Source organism: Balaenoptera physalus, assembly GCF_965194825.1.
Source record: "Balaenoptera physalus genome assembly, chromosome: 18".
Lineage (NCBI taxonomy): Eukaryota > Metazoa > Chordata > Mammalia > Artiodactyla > Balaenopteridae > Balaenoptera > Balaenoptera physalus.
Genome location: NC_138899.1, coordinates 60,799,528 through 60,820,535, shown reverse-complemented (window position 1 = coordinate 60,820,535; position 21,008 = coordinate 60,799,528). Strand labels below are relative to the sequence as shown.

General features: G+C 37.6%; 2 protein-coding genes across 10 annotated transcripts in view; both read left to right on the top strand.

The window, feature by feature from the left end:
- CPB2 (carboxypeptidase B2) overlaps positions 1–16,996 on the top strand; it is a 46,798-nt gene extending 29,802 nt beyond the window's left edge. Inside the window, exons 7-11 of the mRNA XM_082435399.1 lie at positions 1,357–1,467; positions 3,928–4,021; positions 9,640–9,842; positions 12,582–12,669; positions 16,651–16,996. Of these exons, the coding sequence (XP_082291525.1) occupies positions 1,357–1,467; positions 3,928–4,021; positions 9,640–9,842; positions 12,582–12,669; positions 16,651–16,835 (681 nt within the window). The 3' untranslated portion in view covers positions 16,836–16,996. The remainder of the gene's footprint in view (positions 1–1,356; positions 1,468–3,927; positions 4,022–9,639; positions 9,843–12,581; positions 12,670–16,650) is intronic.
- Positions 16,997–17,090: 94 nt separating this feature from the next.
- ZC3H13 (zinc finger CCCH-type containing 13) overlaps positions 17,091–21,008 on the top strand; it is an 87,918-nt gene continuing 84,000 nt past the window's right edge. For all 9 annotated transcript variants that reach the window (XM_082435355.1, XM_082435361.1, XM_082435360.1 and 6 more), the window contains exon 1: positions 17,091–17,996. The gene's annotated coding sequence lies outside the window, so the exon portion shown is untranslated. The remainder of the gene's footprint in view (positions 17,997–21,008) is intronic.

Sequence of the window (21,008 nt, the reverse complement as noted above, 5' to 3'; positions counted from 1 at the left end):
TATTTTCTCACATTGAGTAGGTTGTCTTCTAGTTTTGTCAATGGTTTCCTTTTTTGTATGTGTGAACCACTATATTGTACACCTATAACTTATATAAAATTGTACAGCAACTATACTTCAATTTTTAAAAAAGACATTTTCTTTTTATCAACAATGAAAAAATATTTAACAAAGTCTTTTGAGTAAAGTTTAAATCAACAACTAATTGTGAACTAATCCACGAATTAAAATGTAACGATGTTGCCACAAATGAAGAATTTATACCAAAGCTTAGTCCTAGATGAAATGATCTAACTGGCTGAAATTTGTCTTTGTGGTTCTGCTGCGTCTATATTTGGTCATTTTGGAGTGAACTTCTCAGTCGTTGGAATGTGGATGTCCTTGGATCATGTTAAAATATGTGACCCTAAGCTGGGTATGAGTCTAAAGCACAGGAGAACAGTGTCAGATGGTATCTGTTACGAAACTCATAGCCAGTACCTAGGAAAAGCTGCCACTGGCTTTAAAGCCAAATGATCTGATGCTTGGGAAACAAACTCGATTCTAGCAAAAATTTAGCTCACAACTTATAAGGACAATGCAGAAAATATTATCTAGACGTGTGGGAATAAGACAAGGTTAGTCTAAGCTTTGACTGAGAACGGATTATTGTGAAAAGAGTGGAAATATATCTAGGTTTTTGTTTCCTTAAATCTTTGTAGTGGGCTTTAGGCTTTAATAAAGAATTCTTTTTGTTTCTTGAAGGAAGTTTTAGAAAATAGATGGTTGTATTTTCTGCCTCCATAAATAGGAAGACCAATTGTCCCACATCCAGGGCATTTACCACCACTTAGCAACATAGTACCCTAAGTTCAGACTTTTCAAGGAATTAATACTCTTCCTGAAAGTTGAATCTGCAAATCTAAACATCTCAAAATTTTTTTTAATAAAAAAATAGACTAAGTTTAGTGGATGTTAACTAGATGGATATTAACTAGACTTATTGTGGTGATCACTTCACTATATAGACAAATTTTGAATCATTATATTATACACCTAAAATTAATACAGTTGACCCTTGAACGGTGCAGGGATGAGGGGCGTCTACCCTCCCTACACTTGAAAATCCAGGCATAACTTGACAGTCGGCCCTCCATATCCACAGTTCTGCATCTGTGGATTCAATGAGCTGCAGATCATGTAGTACTATAGTACTTACTATTGAAAAAAATCTGCATACAAGTGGACCCACACAGTTCAAACCTGTGTTGTTCAAGGATAATATGTCAATTATATCTCAGTTAAAGAAGAAGACACAGACTAAGTTTAGAAGGTCATAAAAGATATATCATCAGATATACTTGGTTTAATTTGTAGGTAACTCGTTTCCATGGGCAAGAAAATCTGCCTACCAGTCTTCTGAGGCACATGGATTTCTATGTTATGCCGGTGGTTAACGTGGATGGTTATGACTACACATGGAAAAAGGTAGGTGAAGGTAAAGAAAACGAAACAGGGGATACAGGATACGTAGGCTGAATTATTTATAGAATCCTGGACCCTGGCATAATGGTTTTATTATGAAAAAAAGTTTTAATTCATTATGGAAAAGTTCAAACATATATGAGTGGGAATAATTGTATGGTAAACTCCTATGTACCCATCACACAGCCAATCAACTCATAGCCAATCTTTTTTCATCTATATCCCCAACTCCCTTCTATCTTACCCATATTATTTTGAAGCAAATCTCAGATACCATATAATTTCAACAATAAATATTTCAGTATGCGTCTCTAAAAGAGGTCTTAAAAAAATAACGGTACAATTATACCTAAAAATGAACAATAATTATTTACTAGCATAAGATTTCCAAGCAGTGTTTAAATTTGCAATTGTATCATAACTTTTTAAAAAGTTTATTTCTTTGGTTCAGGATCCAAATAAGGCTAATATATTGTGATTGGTTTATAGCTTTTATTTTTACTTTAATCTGTAGATTCTCTCTCCATCTCTCTTTTTCTCTATTTCCTTGCAATTTTTTCATTGAAGAAAAGAGCTTCCTGTTGTCTGGATTTGCTAATTGCTTTGCCATGTTCCTTTGTCCTCTGTATTTTCTAAAACTTGATATTTGGATTCTAGAAGCTTTGTAAGTTTCAGGTTTGACGTTTTTGGCAAGACTACTTCCTTGTAATAGTGTGTTCTCCCAACAGGAGGTGCACAATGTCTGGCTGTATCTCTTTTTGTGATGTTAGCTACCTTGATGCACAGTGCCTACATCCATTCATTCTTGCTAGGAGTCGTTTGAATGGTATTTTGATTGTAAAAGCATGAATTGCAAGAATTAGAACAGCATTCTAACCGAACGTGCATGGTAGCAGAATTGCATTCTAACCAATATGCGAATTTAATCCTAGTACCCTTTAATTCAATCATGAACATAAGTATGAATATCATGGTCCGTCTCATCTATACTGGAAACCATTACTATTTCTAATCCATCAACATCATGATTCATGTAAAATCACTCAAGCAATATGAAGTACAGTCCTTTCTAATTTAATGAGGGGCACATAAAAACATAGTTGAACATATATGAAAAACCTACTTGAATAGCACATACAAACACTAAGGGGAATGAGAATAATTGCAGTGATTAGATATATAAGGAATTATACAGGAATTATTTTATGTAGAGGGTAATTTAAGCAGAAGAGATAGGAATAGTGAAGGAGATTGATGAAAAAGTCATCTCAGGGAAGAGGAATACTGAGAGCAAAAGTTTGTCCGTAGGAGTGAGCAAACCCTGAACTAAGTAAATGAGAAATACCTAGTATAGTACCTAACACAAAATTGGTGTTCAATAAATGGTCACATTTGTAGGTTGCTATTACACTAAATTTATGCCTTCACTGGAATCACAGTGGAATTCAGCCACCTTTTAGATATCCTTACTCCCCAACTGTCCTTTGTATCTTAACTCTGCCAATTAGTCCCTGAAGTATGAGAACTTGATTTCCTCAGAACGACTGTTGCTACCAGAATCACAGGGCTGGGGTTGGAATCAGACTGGGAGGCTTGGCAGAAGTGTTGGTGGAATAGGGAAAAGTGTGCCATGTCACCCCAACCCAGAACTTAAACAAAGTCTGTGCAACTGTTTACATGATCAAATTCCCAGATTACCCCAAGAACCCAATGGGGTATTTGCTTTACGTTTAAAAACCAGAGTTGAATCGGTACAAAGGAGCCATCAGGCTAGAGGTGTCTTCACAGCTCTGCCTCCTATAGGTTTTAAGTGAGTGTTGAATTCAATCTAAAGAGAGCATTGAAACTCATGACTCAACAATTTTGTATTATAATCATCAAGCTTGCTAAAAGACTTGATCTTAATTATTCCCACCACAAAAAAGAGATGATAATTTATGTGACATGATAGAGGTGCTATCCCCAAAATGGCAATCATATTACAATATGTAAATGTATCAAATCAACATGCTGAACACCTTAAATTTATACAATGTTATATGTCAAATACATTTCAATTAAAAAAAAAAAACCTCATGACTCATGGTTTTAATTTGAGTTGAAACACCAAGTTATTTTACTTTTCGCAGAAGGAACTTAAAATGACAATGCATAAAATTAAAGGAAACAAGGCGAAATAAGAAGACCAGTAAGCGGCCTAGCAAAACCAAATGAAATTTTTTTTTTTTTGTATAGGTCAAAGCTCATGAAATATCACCATTTCAGTTGATTCAAGTTTGAGTGAACCCAACTGAGACCTGGATAGAACAGGGGCTATGCAAGAAGTACTGTGAAGACAGTGACAGGATAAAGAGATGGGGTTGAAGGAAAGAAACACAGTACTGTCCACTTAGGCTTTAAAAGTCGTGTCTTTCCTGAACTGCAAACATGGCTGCCCTGGTTACCTGTGTTTCGTTTATTTAGAATCGAATGTGGAGAAAGAACCGTTCTTTTCATGAAAACAATTCTTGCGTCGGAACAGACCTGAACAGGAACTTTGACTCCAAACACTGGTGTGGTAGGTTGTTTGCTTTATTTCTAGCAAATGTCTCTTCATTTAAAAGGTGGTATTCCTAAAAGCCCATTAATTCAAACTGATTAGAGGGGAGGCCTATCTGAATCAGAAGATAATTTAAATAAGAAACTTTTTGGTTAAACGTAGTGCTATGAAGTTTGACTCAAATCAGCAAAACACCCTTACCCTGTTCCTCCCTGCCACATCCATACCTTTAAAAGAAGGAAGTTGGACTAGTTCTTTAAGATCCCTTCTAGCTTCAAAATTCTAAAATTCTATTTCTCTAAAATCATAAGGAAGTGGCCACTAAATTTCCAACTTTCATAAACAAATAACATTCATTATGAAGATATCAAAGGCTAGGGTTGGGTGGGTACCTCTTATTTTCAATTGCTTTGGAAAATATTGACTTCTATAGTGCTGCAAAACATTTTGTGGGGTTTTTTTCCCCTTTGGCTTGTGGGATCTTAGTTCCCCAACCAGGGATTGAACCCATGCCCCCTGCAGTGGAAGCGTGGAGCCCTAACCACTGGCCCATCCGGGAATTCCCAGAACATTTTGTTTTGTATTCACTATTCACTTTCTTAAGTTCTTTCTTTCATGAATATCGTAAAGAGAAACTTGTGTCCAGCACTGTGGGAGCTCCTTGTTCCTTGATTCCAATGAGTTAAGACCCTCGGTGAACACGGATTTAGGCATTCGGGGATATTGTCTGCTCTCAGGGAGGTAGGTGTTAGTTCACCACCCCCTCACTATGTTTCACAGTTACTGCATTTAAGAAACAACTACAAAGCCACACTAAACTTAACGACGAGCTGGAATCACCCGTATTTTTGGAGGTGGGAGCATGTGACGACAACGGAGCACAGCTATTGAAACCACAGATACATCTTCGTCCTCCCATTCCTTTACTCTACACAGTCCTAGGTACATGATCTTCTGTATTTCCTTTTTAAAAAAGAACTGAAAATTCATGATTTTGAACATTTCATCATTATCCCAGAGTAGCTATGAAAACTTTTCGGTAGAGTACTTACTTTTTTTCTTCATTTCCTCCTTCCTCTAAGTCAGAAACCCCATGAGGGCAGGAACCACTATCTGTTACCTAGTGCAGTACCTGACACACCGAGGGGTCTCTGAAAGCTATTCAAATGAACACGTGCATGAAATTAGTTGTTTTAAGAGAGCTACAGATACGGCAAGTAAACCGAGGAGAGAACAGTTGATCCTGCCTCAGGCTCAAGGGAATCACTTAGTGGTTTCTTCCGTTGTTAAGATTGTTCAAGAAAAGTGCCCACGGAGGTGTAAAGACTGCCACAGCAGTGATAATTGGGCAGGGAGCCAGAGGAACGGCAGCTGATATAAAAGACCTCTGAAGAAATAGAGCTGACAGTTGCTAAGTGCTGAGCAGTTTATATATTCCATCCCCTGAGTTTCATTATCTACGCATCATGCATGAAGAAACCCAGACTTTAAAAGGTTAAGTCCCTTGCTCAAGAGCACAGAGCTAGGAAGTGGCAGAGCTGGGCTCTAAAGCCAGGCTGACTAACTCCAAATTTGTTGAAATTCTTCTACGTCTGACAATCACTCTTCAGTTATAAGTTCCCTTTTGGAACTTCTTTCATCCGCAAGCTCTTTTGCTGCTCTATTTTACTTAATGTTTTTCGTGGTAAAACTAGCATTACCTAATTTGAATAGCCAAGTACTCAAGATGTATTCTGTTATTGACATTAAGAAATATCTCAGGTCCCGATTAGGCCTGGTTTTGTATTATTACATATCACAAGAGTTAAAAGCAGAAACAGAAGCGGTAAGCATATGGATAAGAGAGAGTTTCACATAAAACAAACAATAACAGTGAGGAACGCTTTTTCTGCCAAGTGCCCCAGCATCTCTTCAGTAATATGTAAGACAGTGAGAAAAAAGAATTAAATGTAATCTTTTCCTTGTCCCTACACCTAGAATGTGCCTTTAAGATACTTTGTAAAGGATCTAAAAGAGCACCTCACTTATTAATAGGAAGCGATATATCAAGCCTAGTTATTCATTTTATGTTCATTTTACCTTTCCTCTGTATTAAAAGTGTGTGTGTGTGTGTGTGTGTGTGTGTGTGTGTGTGTGCTGGAGATGGGAATAGGTGTAGGGGTATCTTAGTCTGCTGCCATAAAACAATATCACAAACTGGAAGGCTCAAACAAGAGACATTTATTTCCTGCAGTTCTGGAGGCTGTAAGTCCAAGATCAAGGTTATCAGCAGGGTGGGTTTCTCCTGAGGCCTCTCTCCTTGGCTTGCAGACGGCCGCATTCTTGCTGTGTCCTCACATGGCCTTTTCTCTGTGTGCAAGCATCCCTGGTGTCTCTCTCTTCTTATAAGGACAAGAGCCATAGTGGATCATGGCCTTACCTTTATGACTTCATTAAACCTTTATTAACCTCCTTAAAGGCCCTATCTCCAAATATAGCACATTGTGGGTTAGGGCTTCAACATATGAATTGGGTGGGGGGGTTGGGTAGAATTCAGTCCATAACAGGGGGTATTTATGAGGACCTCTGATCTCAAACTTCCTAAAACAGCTCCACTCATTTTCTGAAATAGTAAGTTAAACTACACAGTTTTTGCAACTGGCATGGGGTGGAAAAAGCTTTTATTTCTTTTCCTAGAGACCATACGGTCTTTCAATTTTTAAAAAAATTGTCATAAAACATATATAACATAAAATTGCCACTTTAACCATTTTTAAGTACAGTTCAATGGCATTAAGTACATTCACGATCTTGTGCAACCATCACTACCTACCATCCATTCCCAAAACTTTTCATCATCTCAAACAGAAACTCTGTAACCATTGAGCAGTATCACCTTATTCACCACCCATAGGAGCCCCTGGTAGTTTCTAATCTACTTTTTGTCTCTATGAGTGTGCCTACTCTAGATATTTTTTTGATCTCATTGCCTATAGATCAAAGAATGGTTGAGTGTGAAGGGACCTGGCAGACCAAGCACCTCTTGGTACGGATGAAGAACTTAGGCTGAAAGAGATGAAGTAGCTTGCCCAGATTAACATGCCTATTTAATGGCAAAACAGAATCTCAAACACAAGTCTCCTGACTCCGCATGGCTCTTTCAACCAAAAGTTTGAAATCTCTAGAATCACAGTCACAAAATGAGAATCTGAGGCTACACTGTCCAGTACAGTAGCCACTAGCCACATGTGGCCGTTGAGCACTTGAAATGTGTCTTGTCTGAACTGAGGTGTGCAATGAGTATAAAATACACACCAGACTTCAAAGACTTAGTATGAAAAAGCAACACAAAATATCTCATGAATAATTTTTTTATTGATTACATTTGAAATGATAAACTCTGTACATATGGGGTTAAATAAATTAAAAGTATTCAAACGTAACTAAACTATCAAAAATGTTTTGTCCAATAACATTATTGATTCAAAATTAACACAAATACTTGGAAAGGCCTTGGGTGTTCAGCACAGCATTTTCTTGGGGGCGGGGGGAATGTTTGACAAACATTAAGGCTGTTTCTGTTGCAATAAAAGGAAGAAAATAGAGCAAGCTTAAGTAAGAAAGGCAGGCTTTATGTATAAAATAGATAACTTATAAGAACCTGCTGTATAAAAAAAATTTTTTTTTAAAACAAGGCAAAAATAAATAAATAAATGAAAAAATAAAAGTACTGAAGGGGAAAAAAAAAAAAAGAGGAAGGCAGGCTCTGTAAGGATAATAAGGATCATGGAGTAGCCCATGGAACCCAAGGACTGGGATGCAGGCAGACCTCGGAAACAGACTAGAACTGGGCCTGGAGCTCTATAGGGAGGTCAATGGCTCCTTTCTCTCCCCATCTCATCTCTGCAATGCACACTGGCCTTCTCTGTGTCCCAATCCATGTGACGATAATGATGATGATAATGCTGATAAACAAGTTACTAAACACTCAGTATATGCCAGCGCTGGGAAAAGCATTTTATAATTTATCCATTTAGTAGATAAGGAAATTGAGGTATAGATAGGTTTAAAAAAATCAAGATTGACTTGCCTCCTAGGGCATGCCCAATAATTCTACTCTTCCTCAACCACTCCAGAAGATTGATTGAAATGCAAGTGAGTGATAAACAGCTTAAATGCCAAAATAGAAGACTAGAACTTTTTAAAATTACTGTTGAGTCTTAACAATTAGCAGTGCCTTACTGGCATTTTAAAAAATAAAACAGAAGTATATTTGAAACGAAAATTTCCAACATGTTAAGAGTTGACGGTGCCAGATGCCCATCTTGTGCCGCAAGTGTTTTTTTTAAATGTAAAATACCCATTGAGTGAAAAGAATTTGTCTTGCTTGGTTGCTTTGGGAAGCCGGAGAGCATATGGGTATTCAGATATCCTGCTGGGCCACAAAAGTTCTGTTGATATTGCACAGAATGGGGATTCCAAACAGTCCTTATAATGGAAATCTAAAAGTAGTGTCCAATTTAAGGCCTCATCTTTCATTACCGTTATTCATTCCTATATAGGACTAATTTGGATTACATCAACTTTTGACTCATAGGTTAAAAAAAATTACCCAAGCCATATAGCTATTAAATGGCAAAGACAAGATTGAAATCAAGTGATGGGGTGATTAACAATATGATACATAGCCTCTTACTGTAAAGAATGGTTACCACCAATGGTGCCCAATTTGAGTCTCCTAAAATAAGAGCATTTACTTCACAGGTTTGCTGTAAAGATTAAATGAGATATCGCCTGTAAGTCTTAGCAGAGTTCCTGACAGATAGCTTGTGTTCTTTGGATGTCAGCTGGTGATGTTATTATTGTTATCTTCTTTGTTTTCAAGCGAGCAGCTTGACTGAAACTAGAATCTGCATCTTGATTTCAAGTTATCAGTGGAGGGATTCCGAATGGCAAAAGACAAGTGAGGGACCCAAATTGGGGCTAATAAACGGTTTCCAGGAGGGAAGAATCTTTCTGGGTCAGAGGTGGCTCCCTGGGGCTCTACCACTGTGAATTAGTTACAGAGGAGAGAAGTGATGGGAGTCAGGCTACCATCTGAAGTGATGTTTTGTATAATTTCTCAAAGGAATGAACACATATTAGTCTAGCACCAAATATCACCATTCCGTTTTACTTACTAAACCACTTTAGCAAGTTAGAAGTAGCACTGAATGCAGACTTACATATTCTGAGTTCTCAAATGAGACTTCTATGGGCTGTATTCATTAGTGATTTTTAAGCTACACATGTCAGGAAAACCAAACTTACAATGATGAAAGAAAATGGGGTTTATTTTTCTCTTGTAACCACAAGTTTGGAGGCAGAGCTGGCATATCTGAGACTCTCTTAGCCACTTTCTCGAGGCTGCGAGATGGCTGCCCTCAGGCAGCAACTGTTGGATGGCTTGCTATGAGGGCATGTAAATATTTGAATTCAAAATAAACATAAACAACATTTAGGGGACATTAGAAATATGTTCTTTACAGAGCTCGAGTGAATCCATTTATCGAAAAATGTCACACCCTATATATTAGGAGAATACATGGTCAGGGAGATCACAAATTACAATAGGTTGCGTATCTACTTATGAATCCACTCCATCAATTTCACTACAGGGGAAGGTGCCTCGAGTTTCTCGTGCTCGGAAACCTACTGTGGACTTTACCCTGAGTCGGAACCAGAAGTGAAGGCAGTGGCTGATTTCTTGAGAAGAAATATCAACCACATTAAAGCTTACATCAGCATGCATTCATACTCCCAGAAGATAGTGTTTCCGTATTCCTATAGCAGAAGCAAAAGCAAAGACCACGAGGAACTAGTAAGTGCTGCTTAATTAATTTTCTCATTAGCATTTCAGAAGTAAAATAATACGTAGTTCAAGAATCAAAAACTGTGGGGAAAAATGTTCTGTAGAGGACAAAGGGGGATAGATGCTTTATATCTTGATCTAACATTTCTGAGAGTCACCCTAGGTCAGGGTTCATTGAGAGATTGTAAAGAACTGAGCCTTATTTTGAGGACATGAACTTCCGCCTAGCAGAGGGGCTCTCTAGGAAAATGTCAGACAAGCTCTTGGGACGTCAGGAGGGAACCAGTCTACCTTGACCTGATCTACATATGAAGCCATATGAACAAGGACAAGGACAAAACTTTCTGGAATTATTGGTCTGTTTGTAGGTGCTAGCTTTCTACAACAGCCCACCACAGGTCAAGTCTTAGCACAATACTTATCGATTTGATACTAGCATTGGGAATTGTTTATACACTGACCTTCCTAACTTGCAGGGGTTTGATCCTATTAAAAGCAAGTCCAATTTCAGCATTGAGGCAAGACCTCCCTCCTTTTGTGGAATGCAGTGGATGATACAGTGAGTTCAAAGAGGACTCGTACAGTCTGTTATCCCCTCATCACTTTTTGGTCCCAGATAGTCTATGCTTGGGTTAATGGCAAAGGATGCAAGGGTTCTTGATGGATTGTGGCTAGGTCTGGACAAATTCTCATCCCAGATGCTCTCTAGACAATGGAAGTGCTATGGCAACAGTCCACTTCTTGCCCAAGGTCTGATCTTTATGTAGTGGTTTGTTTCTTATTGACTTGTTTTGCTCTGATTCTCTTAACAGAATAAACTATAGCCACATTAGGGGCTAGCAATTCCTGATGACAAATATAAAGTTATTTGCAGTTGCTAAGAATAACTCCTTTAGAACAGAAACATCCTTGATACTTATGATTCCTTTTTCCTCTCAAGGGAAAACTTTTAAGGAAAGCTCCTTTATTGGTGTTATCTTTGAAGAAGTGAGAGGATATTCATCATGATCTGGAAATAGATTTAGTGTGATTTTGAATTATTTTTGGATCACTGTCATCACAAGTGTTTGTTGAGAGTTATTATGTGTAAAATACTGTGTTGATGGACATTGAAAGAAGCATCAGGTAGGACCCTGCCCTTTAAGAGAATATGATATGGTTAGGGAGCTCAGCCATTAGCAATTGTTACAGATAGCTGTACTCTTAAGGTATAGTAACTACTAAGTAAGTGGCACAGATGGTACAACTCACTTCTGACTGGGATAGCTAGGGGGTGGCCTCATTAATTCATTCAGAAGGAAACAGATAAGTGAAGAGATAAAGTCCCTGTCCTGAGGGCTTATAATCTATTAAGATGTGACATACTGTAAAGAAAAAGGAATGATAAAGTGCCAGTGAAGTGAAGGAACAGGCACAATTTCAGCCAGATACTGAAAGATAGGATTTCTGTAAGTGGACCCGGAGGGGAAGACCTTTCTAAGCTGAGGCCAAGGTTCTCCCCACAGGAAGTACGTTCAGGGGAATGTAGGGGCAAAAAAAAGGAAGTTGATCCCTCAGAAAGTAGATGAGGTCAGCCTGTGAAGAAGAGGTCACCTAGTCTGAGTGTCAGAATAAATTTACATTTTATTCTGTAGATCAGGGGGTTCCATTAAAACTTTTGTTTTGAGCAGAGGAATGGCACAACATCATATCCACTGATATTCCTCAAGTCCTTCAAGGGAGGGATAGTGAATACCATGATGCTAGTGCCAATTTCAGAAAAGATGTGCATAAGCTAGAAACAAAAATAGTGGAACAGGGGACTTAGTTACTACCCTGCAGCACACCAGGGATATAAACTTTTTTATTTGATGAGTCTTTGGGAGGTATTAGACATTTTACACGAAAAGGAAATAGAGTTTGTGAGAAGGATGAGGAGGGAATCATACATTGCTGACATATGTGTATTGTTTAGAGAAGCTGGGTTTAAAGTTTGGTGAAAGTTTTGTCTAGTTGTTTGCCTTTGAAATATAGTTATACTTTGTTTTACAGTATAACTTGGTTGCATATACTTCGTTTTACAAAATAAATGAATTCCTAAAAAAGGCATATGAGAATTATTTTTTCTTCAACTTAAATAAAATGTCAATATATTGGAAGAGTCTGTGTCTAAAGCCACCCAACTGTGATTTCCGTAAAGAGAAAAACATTTTTAAAAGTTAATTTAGTCTTCTCAATTTATCTCTTGGATACATGCAGATTTTTCATATATACAATTCTCCCCACACCCCGGCTCTGTTGAGATATAATTGACTTATAACATTGTGTAAGTACAAGGTGTACAATGTGACGATTTGATACACATATATATTGTGAAATGATTACCACAATAAAGTTAATTAACACGTTCGTCACCTCACATAACTAGTTTCTTCTTTCGTGGTGAGAACACTGAAGATCTACTCTCTTAGCAACTTTCAAGTATATAATACAGTATTGTTAACTATAGTCGCCAGGCTGTATTTTCGATCCTCAGAACTTATTCATCTTATAACTGGAAGTTTGTATCCTTTGACCAGCATCTCCACATTCTCCTCCCTCCGCCACCCCCAACCCCTGGCAACAACCATTCTGCTCTCTATTTCTTCATATTTACAGTTTGATTGAATAAATATATGATTGGGTTTTTGTTTTTTTTTTTAAGAAACTTCTACCTGTCTTGTTTTAAAGCTGTACATTAACTGAAATTCCATATCCTATTGATTTCAGTCTCTAGTGGCCAGTGAAGCAGTCCATGCTATTGAGAATACTAATAAAAATACGAGATATACACATGGCAGTGGTTCAGAAAGTTTATGTAAGTATTTCTTCTTAAGATCTTAGGGGACTGTGAGGTACTAAAGAAATTTGTGTTTGGTTTTTCTGGGTGGATTTAATTTTTCTAAGTGGAATCTTTAAACATGGTCCCATGTAAAACAATCGGATTATAACAGTTAGAATTGGAAGCATAATAGCTATGACAGTACTGAACAAGGCTGTATTAATACATAAATTTACTAAAAAGAAACCAAAATGATACTAAGAAATTATGCTCAGTGCTATAGAGTAGGGATTATAGAATTGGTATCACACTAGTTGAGTGAAGCAGAAAAAGTCATAAAGGGTCAAAAGAATGTTTAAGATGCCCAGGGCCACCATGTAAGGTTGTGCAGGTTGAACACTGTACAAATCTAGGAATACCATTTACATTAGATGCTTTTTAGTGACAACCTGTGTCCAAGAGTATAGCTCATGGCACACTACAGTTGAATGTCCTTTGTTTGTATCACACTGATGGGAACATGTGTGTGGCAAGCTCTTAACAAATATTTTAAATTAATTTCTGCTGGGAGATATTTATTGAGGGACTCCTTTGTATCCACAGTGGGATAACAGACAATTTTGCTCTTTTTGAAACTGGAGGGGGAGATGGGGGAAGAGAAACAGAAAATAAGCATGTAACAAGGTGTCAGCAAATTATAACCCATAGGCCAAATCCAGCCCACTGCTTGTTTTTGGAGAGCCTGTAAGCTAAGAATGGTTTTTCCATTTCTTAAATGGTTGAAGAAAACCAAAAGAAGAATAAAATTTTGTGACATGCGAAAATTACATAAAATTCAAATTTCAGTGTCCACAAATAAAGCTTTATTCAAACACAGCCACACTCATTCATTTTCATATTGTCTATATAGCTTTCAGGACAGTGGAGTTGAGTAGTTCTGACATAGACTATGTGGCCCTCAAAGCCTAAAATATTAATTATCTGGTCCTTTACAGAAAAAGTTCGCCAATCTCCGATATAAACAATTAAATAGTAAAATATAGTGTAATCCCATTGATAAGTGAACAACATAATATAAGCATATAGGTTTGAAAATGACTGCCTGAGAGAGAGGCAACTTAGCTCAGGTGGCCTGGGAAGGTCTTTCTCGGTAGGTGACATGTCTGGGAGACCTACCCAGTAAGTGGCTGCCAAACAAAGGTGTGGGAAAAAACCAGGGAGAGGAAATGGCATGTGAAAAGGCTTTGAGATAATATGTTCCAAGTCCCAGAGTTTCCTTTAACAGGTATGATTTACAGGGGGATAAAAACACATTCATATTAATAATCACATCCATATTATTTTCAATAAATTACTTGAGCACCAAAGGCTCTATTAGTAGAAAGTCCAGAATCTTCCTCTTCTTCCTCAATCATCCCAAATTATCTCAGGACAAACTGAGGCCAGATTGGTCCACATGGTATCTCTGTCTCTTGCTGTCACTGGTCTATCTCTGCCTTTGCCGACCCAGGTCCTTGCTCTGGGTCACAACTTCCTTTCATAATTCAGAGCTTTCTTGATTCCCATCCTCTGTCTCCTTTTGTTCCCCAAAGCATGACCACAGTGCCTCAGGGCTGGAGGCGCTTCTAGAGCAACTTCCTGTTTTGACGAAATCATTCCATCTCCAGGCATGCATTCATTCAATACAAATCTCTGTGTGTGTGTGTATGTGTGTGCGCGCGTGTACGTAAGTATAAAAAAATATCTGGAAGAAAAAATGCCAAATATTAATAATAGCTATCAGAAATATTTGCTGAATGAATAACAACTAATCCACTGTTGATGGATATTTTTCAATACTTCAGTATAAACAGTGCTTCAGTAAACACCTTTGTCATTAATTCAAGTATAGGTGTTGGAAGGAGGAAAAATGATCACTTTGCATATTATATGATTGTCTACCTGGAAAACACAAAAGTATTAGTAACAAAGAGTTGAGTAAGGTGGCTGACTATGAACTAAATATATACGAATCTATAACTTACTTATATACCAAAAACAATCAGGAAGAAAGTAAAATGGAAAAAAGATACTACTGCCCCCCCCAATATACATGTATACACATGCAGATGTGTACATATAGATACATACATACATATATAGATTCATTGTTAAATGTATATATGTGCGCACACAAATCCATATGATCTCTATGAAAAACCTAGAAAACTTTACTGGTGTACATAAATGAAGACAAATAAAAGGAGAAACCCACTATGTTTTTGAGTGGAAAAGCAATACAAAAAAAAAGTGCCCGTCATTCTAAATTAGTTTGTATATTTAATGCAGTCCCAATGAACACTTAAATGACTTTGAACTTCATTTGAAAGAATACATCTGGTAGAAGAGCTTGTAAAATTCTGAAAAATAAGATTAATAAGAGAGAATTTGCTCCAACCAAGTATTAAAATACATTATAAACCTGTCGTAGTTGCAGTTCTTTTTTTTTTTAATTATACTAATTATAAAGACACAAAGAAGCAATTATGGATAAACAAGAAGGTTCATTGTAAAGGAACTGAGCCTGGAAGTGACATCAATAGAAGGGAATAGTGAGTACAGAAAGACACTCAAATATATAAGATCTAGTATCTCATAAAGAAGGCATTCCAAACAGTTAAGAATGTTAGATTGTTCAATTAATAGGGTTGGAAAAACTGGTGAGTTAATTAGAAAAAAATTGTAATTATATTACTAACATGTCTTTCTCCAAAATAAATTCCAGATACATAAAATATTTTAATATAAAAACACTGCCATAAACCAAGTTGAAGGCTAAATTACCAAATAAGAAAAAACAATTCTCCACATATTACACAGGGCTAATAACACTACTGCTGCTTTTATAAGTAATCTATAAAATGACTCAAGAAGAAAAATGAGCAAAGACAATTGATAAAAATATAAAGATGGTCAATAAATATACCAAAAAAATGTTCAACTCACTGATAATCAAACATAAAGACAATTTGATATTATTTTTCACCCACAAAATTGCCAGAAATGTATAATTCACATGGATGGTATGGGAATGGAGCATGGGCATATTCATACCCTGCTAATGTAGGTATAAATTAGTTCAATTCTTTTGAAGGCTATTTGGCAACATGCAGCACAACTGTGAAAAGTACATACCCTTAGACTAGCAAATCTGTTTCTGGGAGAAAACATTCTAAAGAAACAAAGAAGCAATTACGTATACACAAGGATGTTCATTGTAAAGTTGTTTATATTAGAAAAAAGTAAAGCTCTCCAAATAAATAATTATTAAAATTAATTACATCCAGCTTTACAGAGCAATGCTATGAGATCATTAAAAATGATAAGGTAGGGCTTCCCTGGTGGTGCAGTGGTCAAGAATCCACCTGCCAATGCAGGGGTCATGGGTTTGAGCCCTGGTCCGGGAAGATCCCACATGCCACGGAGCAACTAAGCCCGTACGCCACAACTACTGAGACCATGTGCCACAACTACTGAAGCCCGTGTGCCTAGAGCCATGCTCCACAACAAGAGAAGCCACCGCAATGAGAAGCCCGCACACCGCAACTAGAGAAAGCCCACGTGCAGCAACAAAGACCCAATGCAGCCAAAAATTAAAGAAAAAAAAATGATAAGGTAGATTTGAACTCATTAATACATAAAGCTGACCAGGATAGATTATGTTTAGGAATGTTCCTGAATAGCTTGTATAGAATGATCTTATTTATGTAGGAAAAAAATTGTCAAAGTATGCACTGAAAAAGAAAGCACTAGAATATAAATGGTGACCATCACTCCTTGGTAGGGTTATATGGGTAATTTTTATTTTCTTCCTTAACCTGCTTTCCTTCAATCTCTATTTTCTTCCACAAACTTAGATTATTTAATAATCAGAAAAAAGCAAAGCTATTTTCATTTTTAGGGAAAAAAAAATCCCATCTTGTTAGTTAACTTGAAACATCTGTATTTCAAAAAGTAATTTCTTTTTTCTTTTTGTAGATCTAGCTCCTGGAGGTTCAGATGACTGGATCCATGACTTGGGCATCAAATATTCGTTTACAATTGAACTTCGAGATACAGGCAGATACGGATTCTTGCTGCCAGAGAGTTACATCAAACCCACTTGTACAGAAGCTTTCGCTGCTGTCTCTAAAATAGCTTGGCATGTCATCAGGAATGTTTAATGCCCTTGATTTTTTCACTCTGTTCCCCTATTTTAATTTACTGATTCCAGCCAAACCAAATCTTTGTACCAGTTTCTTTTTAAGTTTTATCAGTTTTCATAAAAGGTTTTCCCATTCCTTGGTTTTGTCAAAGAACAAAATAAATGCTACCTTAAAATTAAGGCAGACAAGTGTTCACATTTGTTTTTCCTTTTTTTTTTTCTTTGAGAGGCTAGGTACTGATTTTTTTCTTTGATTCGCGACATTTGACTAGACATCTCAAGCAATTGTAATAACTACTTTCATGCAGAGCATTGCATCCTGAACAAGAAAAGGAAAGGCTGTCACAAGTACATTAAAGATTTCTGCTCCAAATTTACAGTAAGTTTCTGCTAACGCCTTTAAAAACACACCCGTGCATTCCGTTTGCTCCACTGTAATAGGCGATGGCCGAGAAAGCAGAGGCGTGTGAAAAACAGGACAAATACCGCCTGTCACTCCAGTTCAGCTGCTCAGTAAAAACGTTGAGCGAATGAATGCAGTTATCTTCGACAACAAACGTGGCATTTTTGCATATTCACAACAGCTGTCTATTGTAAGAAATTATGTAATAAAAGGAGAAAACGCTTTCTCTTAAATTCACTGTTAATTGGGAATTTTGTCTCTCCCGGGTTCCCGGTTTCTTCTCCAGGGCTCGCTCGTTAGGCACAGGTTTTTCGATTTCGACCGCACGCCTAGGAGGCGACGTTACGCCCAGGGGGCGTGTCCACAAAGGGGCGGTGCATGCGCGCTGACGACTAATCCGGCAGCCGGAAGCTGCCTCGGTCTACAGAGGAACAGGGCAAACTCTTGACTTCCGGCGGCATTTTGAGACGATCCTCCCAGCGGCCTGATAGTGTTTTCCTTGTCTTTTCTTACTTTCCAGTCTCTCTTCGTTCCTTTTTTTCATACGTCCCAGGCTCGCTTGACCCTGGCGAAGCGGCGGGCGGGTTCCGCTCCCTAGCCATCCCGGAGTCCCCTGGTAGCCGAGGACCGGTTCCCGGGAGCCGCGCGCGCACCTCCTTCTCGCTGTCGTCTTCCCGGGGCCAGGCGCGGGGACTGAGAGTCGCCTCCCCCGCTCCTTGGAGCGGCGGCGGCGGTGCCACCTCCGGACTGCGCTTGCGAAAGGAGCTCGGCGAGGAGGTAAGTTTGAACTCCGTGAATTGGCGTGGGTACCGGGGGAAAGGCGTTGGGTGGGCCCGGGATGGGGAGGCCCCGCTTGTCCTCTATCCCTGCTTGGGTCACGCCGGAATTTTGAGCTCTCCTTGAGCATCCCACCCTTAACTCTGCAATAGATCCCTGTGCTCCTGACTGGTTTCTCGCCCTGGTTCTGATGCTGGCGAGTTTACCTAAGGGGGCAAGTGGATTCAGAATGGAGGCTTTGCTGGGTCACTGCCATTTGATGTGAGCCGGGGAACTCTTGCGCGGTATTCGCATTGGTATGAGATGGAAGGGTGCCGGAGTATGGTCTTAGATTGAGAAGCTCCCTCTTTACACATTCCAGACCCGTTAGGGAAAGGTATCTTACTTTTGGTTATATTTGGTCTTGGTTATTTCCCGGCAGTGATTACGACGCAGGTCCTCGGAGTTGAGGAGTGCTACTTTATCTTCACAGTCCCTAGGTAGTTACTTTTGGCAGCTGTCAGAAACCCGGAAAGGTGGAATGAAAGGAGAGGCTCTGATGTTTGGCATTGTCTCTTTCTAAATAGCTTAAAATAATTTATGTGGCTGGAAAATTATTCAGAGTCGATATCACGTGAATGATATCGGTAGGATCTTGTTTGTGGAGCGTAGTGTCAAGCCATTCGGTTATATTCCGAGGTTTTCAGATAATTTGAACTACTTTGAAAATTATGGGCGTACGCAACCTCTTCAGGTTTTTGATTTTTTTTTGAAGAAATAATTTAAAAGTTTGGAAAAATCTTCATACCTCAAGTTTTCAAAGTTTTGCCAAAAATACTGTTGCAGTAAGTCCAAATGCTTATGCAGTACAATCCATGCGTATGTATGTGGTGCCGGTTATCGGAGTCTGGTTCTGCAGTGTTTGAAATTACTGACTTTAGAACCTAAGCGACAATGTTTTGGACAGTTTTGTGGACATATTTCTAGATTTTCGAATAATTTAGAATTTAATGAAATATTTCGATTATAACATGACAATTTCAAAAAGAGACTAAGAATGTAGGCGCAGGTATGTAGCAATTTGTGTCTGTAAAAATAGTTGTATTGTGAAACTAAGACTTTAACTGTGGGGATCTGGGAGGATCTAGTTTAATCAGGTGCATGCCTCTTACGCGCTTCCTAACTATTGGTGATTGGAAATGAACATTGATTGCATATTTTAAGATATGCAAATTTATCTAATTTTCATATTTGTAAATTAAAACTAAAATCCCACAGGTGGATGCTATTTTACTTTCTGTACAAGTTGTCAAACATTTAATAAGTTATCGGTGTTAATTTGTATTGTAATAGGCACTGACATTTACATATAGAAAGCAGTTGTTTAACATTTATTTATAGAATTGGTTTTCAGTAAATTTTAGTCTTTCCTACCTCCCCCAAACCCCGCTCTGCTTTTCATATAGAGTTGAGTTGGAGCTTTTTCAGCAGATATTTAGAAGCAGTTGAAATGTTAACTGGTGTTGGTATATATAAAGTGTCTTCTATTCTTTTTTTGGTCGTTTGTATGTTGCAGTTCTGTTTACTTCGCTTTATAGTAGTTGCCAGCATGGGATATTCTCCCTGCATAGTCTTTTTAACAAAATGTATTTTCTGCACAATGCTATAATATTGCCTTCCTCATACCTGTGTAGTCAGTTTAGTTCTGACGATTCTGTTCTGAATTCAGTTTGAAATTGTTTTAGTCTATTCTACATATGAGCAATCGGCAAGATTGTTCAAGAAAGTTCTTTTTTTTTCTTAAATTGTGTTAAGAAAAAAATCGCTCACACTATGCAACAAATAAACTTAACTGTTTTTCTTTCAAAACGAAGAAATATAAATATGAAGAGGTCTTATTTTTAATATAGCACTTTTAATTTTAGAATGCCAGTGGATATTTATTCTCCTATCAGTTAGTACCAGTAATTATGTAGCTTTAATTGCTTAGTTATTTGACAGTTTCCTAATATGATGGTGCTACTTATCCAGATTAAAGTCTTTTATGCTTTCATTTATGCTACCGGAAAATGAGATCTCAAAAAGATGTAATTGTGGATTGCAGTGAGAATACTAGAACTAATATGTTTTATTGACAAGATTTTAGTAATCAAGATTCAGAAATAATTTAGAAAGAGGCCCCTGTGTTTCTCCCTTCTCAGTCATATTTATAGCATGAAGCTATGAGTACATTGTGATATTTGTAAGTTTCCAGGGGAAGGAGGACATTTCCCATTTATTAAGACTTTTTGTTGTGTCTTAATAGATTTAAACTTTGTGTCCCATGTTTTTCATTTTCTTTACGCCGCGCGGCTTGTGGGATCTTAGTTCCTCTGACCGAGGATCGAACCTGGGCCCTTGGCAGTGAGAGCTCGGAGTCCTAACCGCTGGACCGCCAGGGAATTCCCTTCATTTTCTTTTTCAGTTGAAAAAGTATTATAACTTATGATATTTATTTACTCTACAAATGGAGAGGAGAAATAGGAGAATAACTCAACAGACTTTTACCACTGTCACTCTGGCTTTGCTAATGCTCGTGTTTGGGAAAGACATGATAATGTGAGTGGGAGTGTGATGGTTACTTAAAACTAAAGAATAAATTGAAAACTGAGGGAAAGCCTTCAAAGTCTCTGAGATAGGGAAGACTTTAATATTTACATTTTTATCTTATTGTTTCTAATTTTTCTCATATATTTTGAAGCATTTACTTCTTATTGAAGCCTGTTCAGATATGAATTGAAAAAGTTTTCCTCCTCTCAGTCAAATCTACATTTTATTCTTTTGTGGTTTATCTTTCTCTTTGGGCCCAAATTTTTAGAGTGAAAATTCTAATCGTCATATTAGATGGTAACATAGTTTTAAATTAATATATATGAGCAAATGTTTTTCTGGTGTACTGTAGGTTATGTGTATATATTTAGATAAATGGGATTTAAAATGTTATATTTTGTATTTGCAAGTGTAAGGCATTTTATCTGTGCAAATATCATAAAT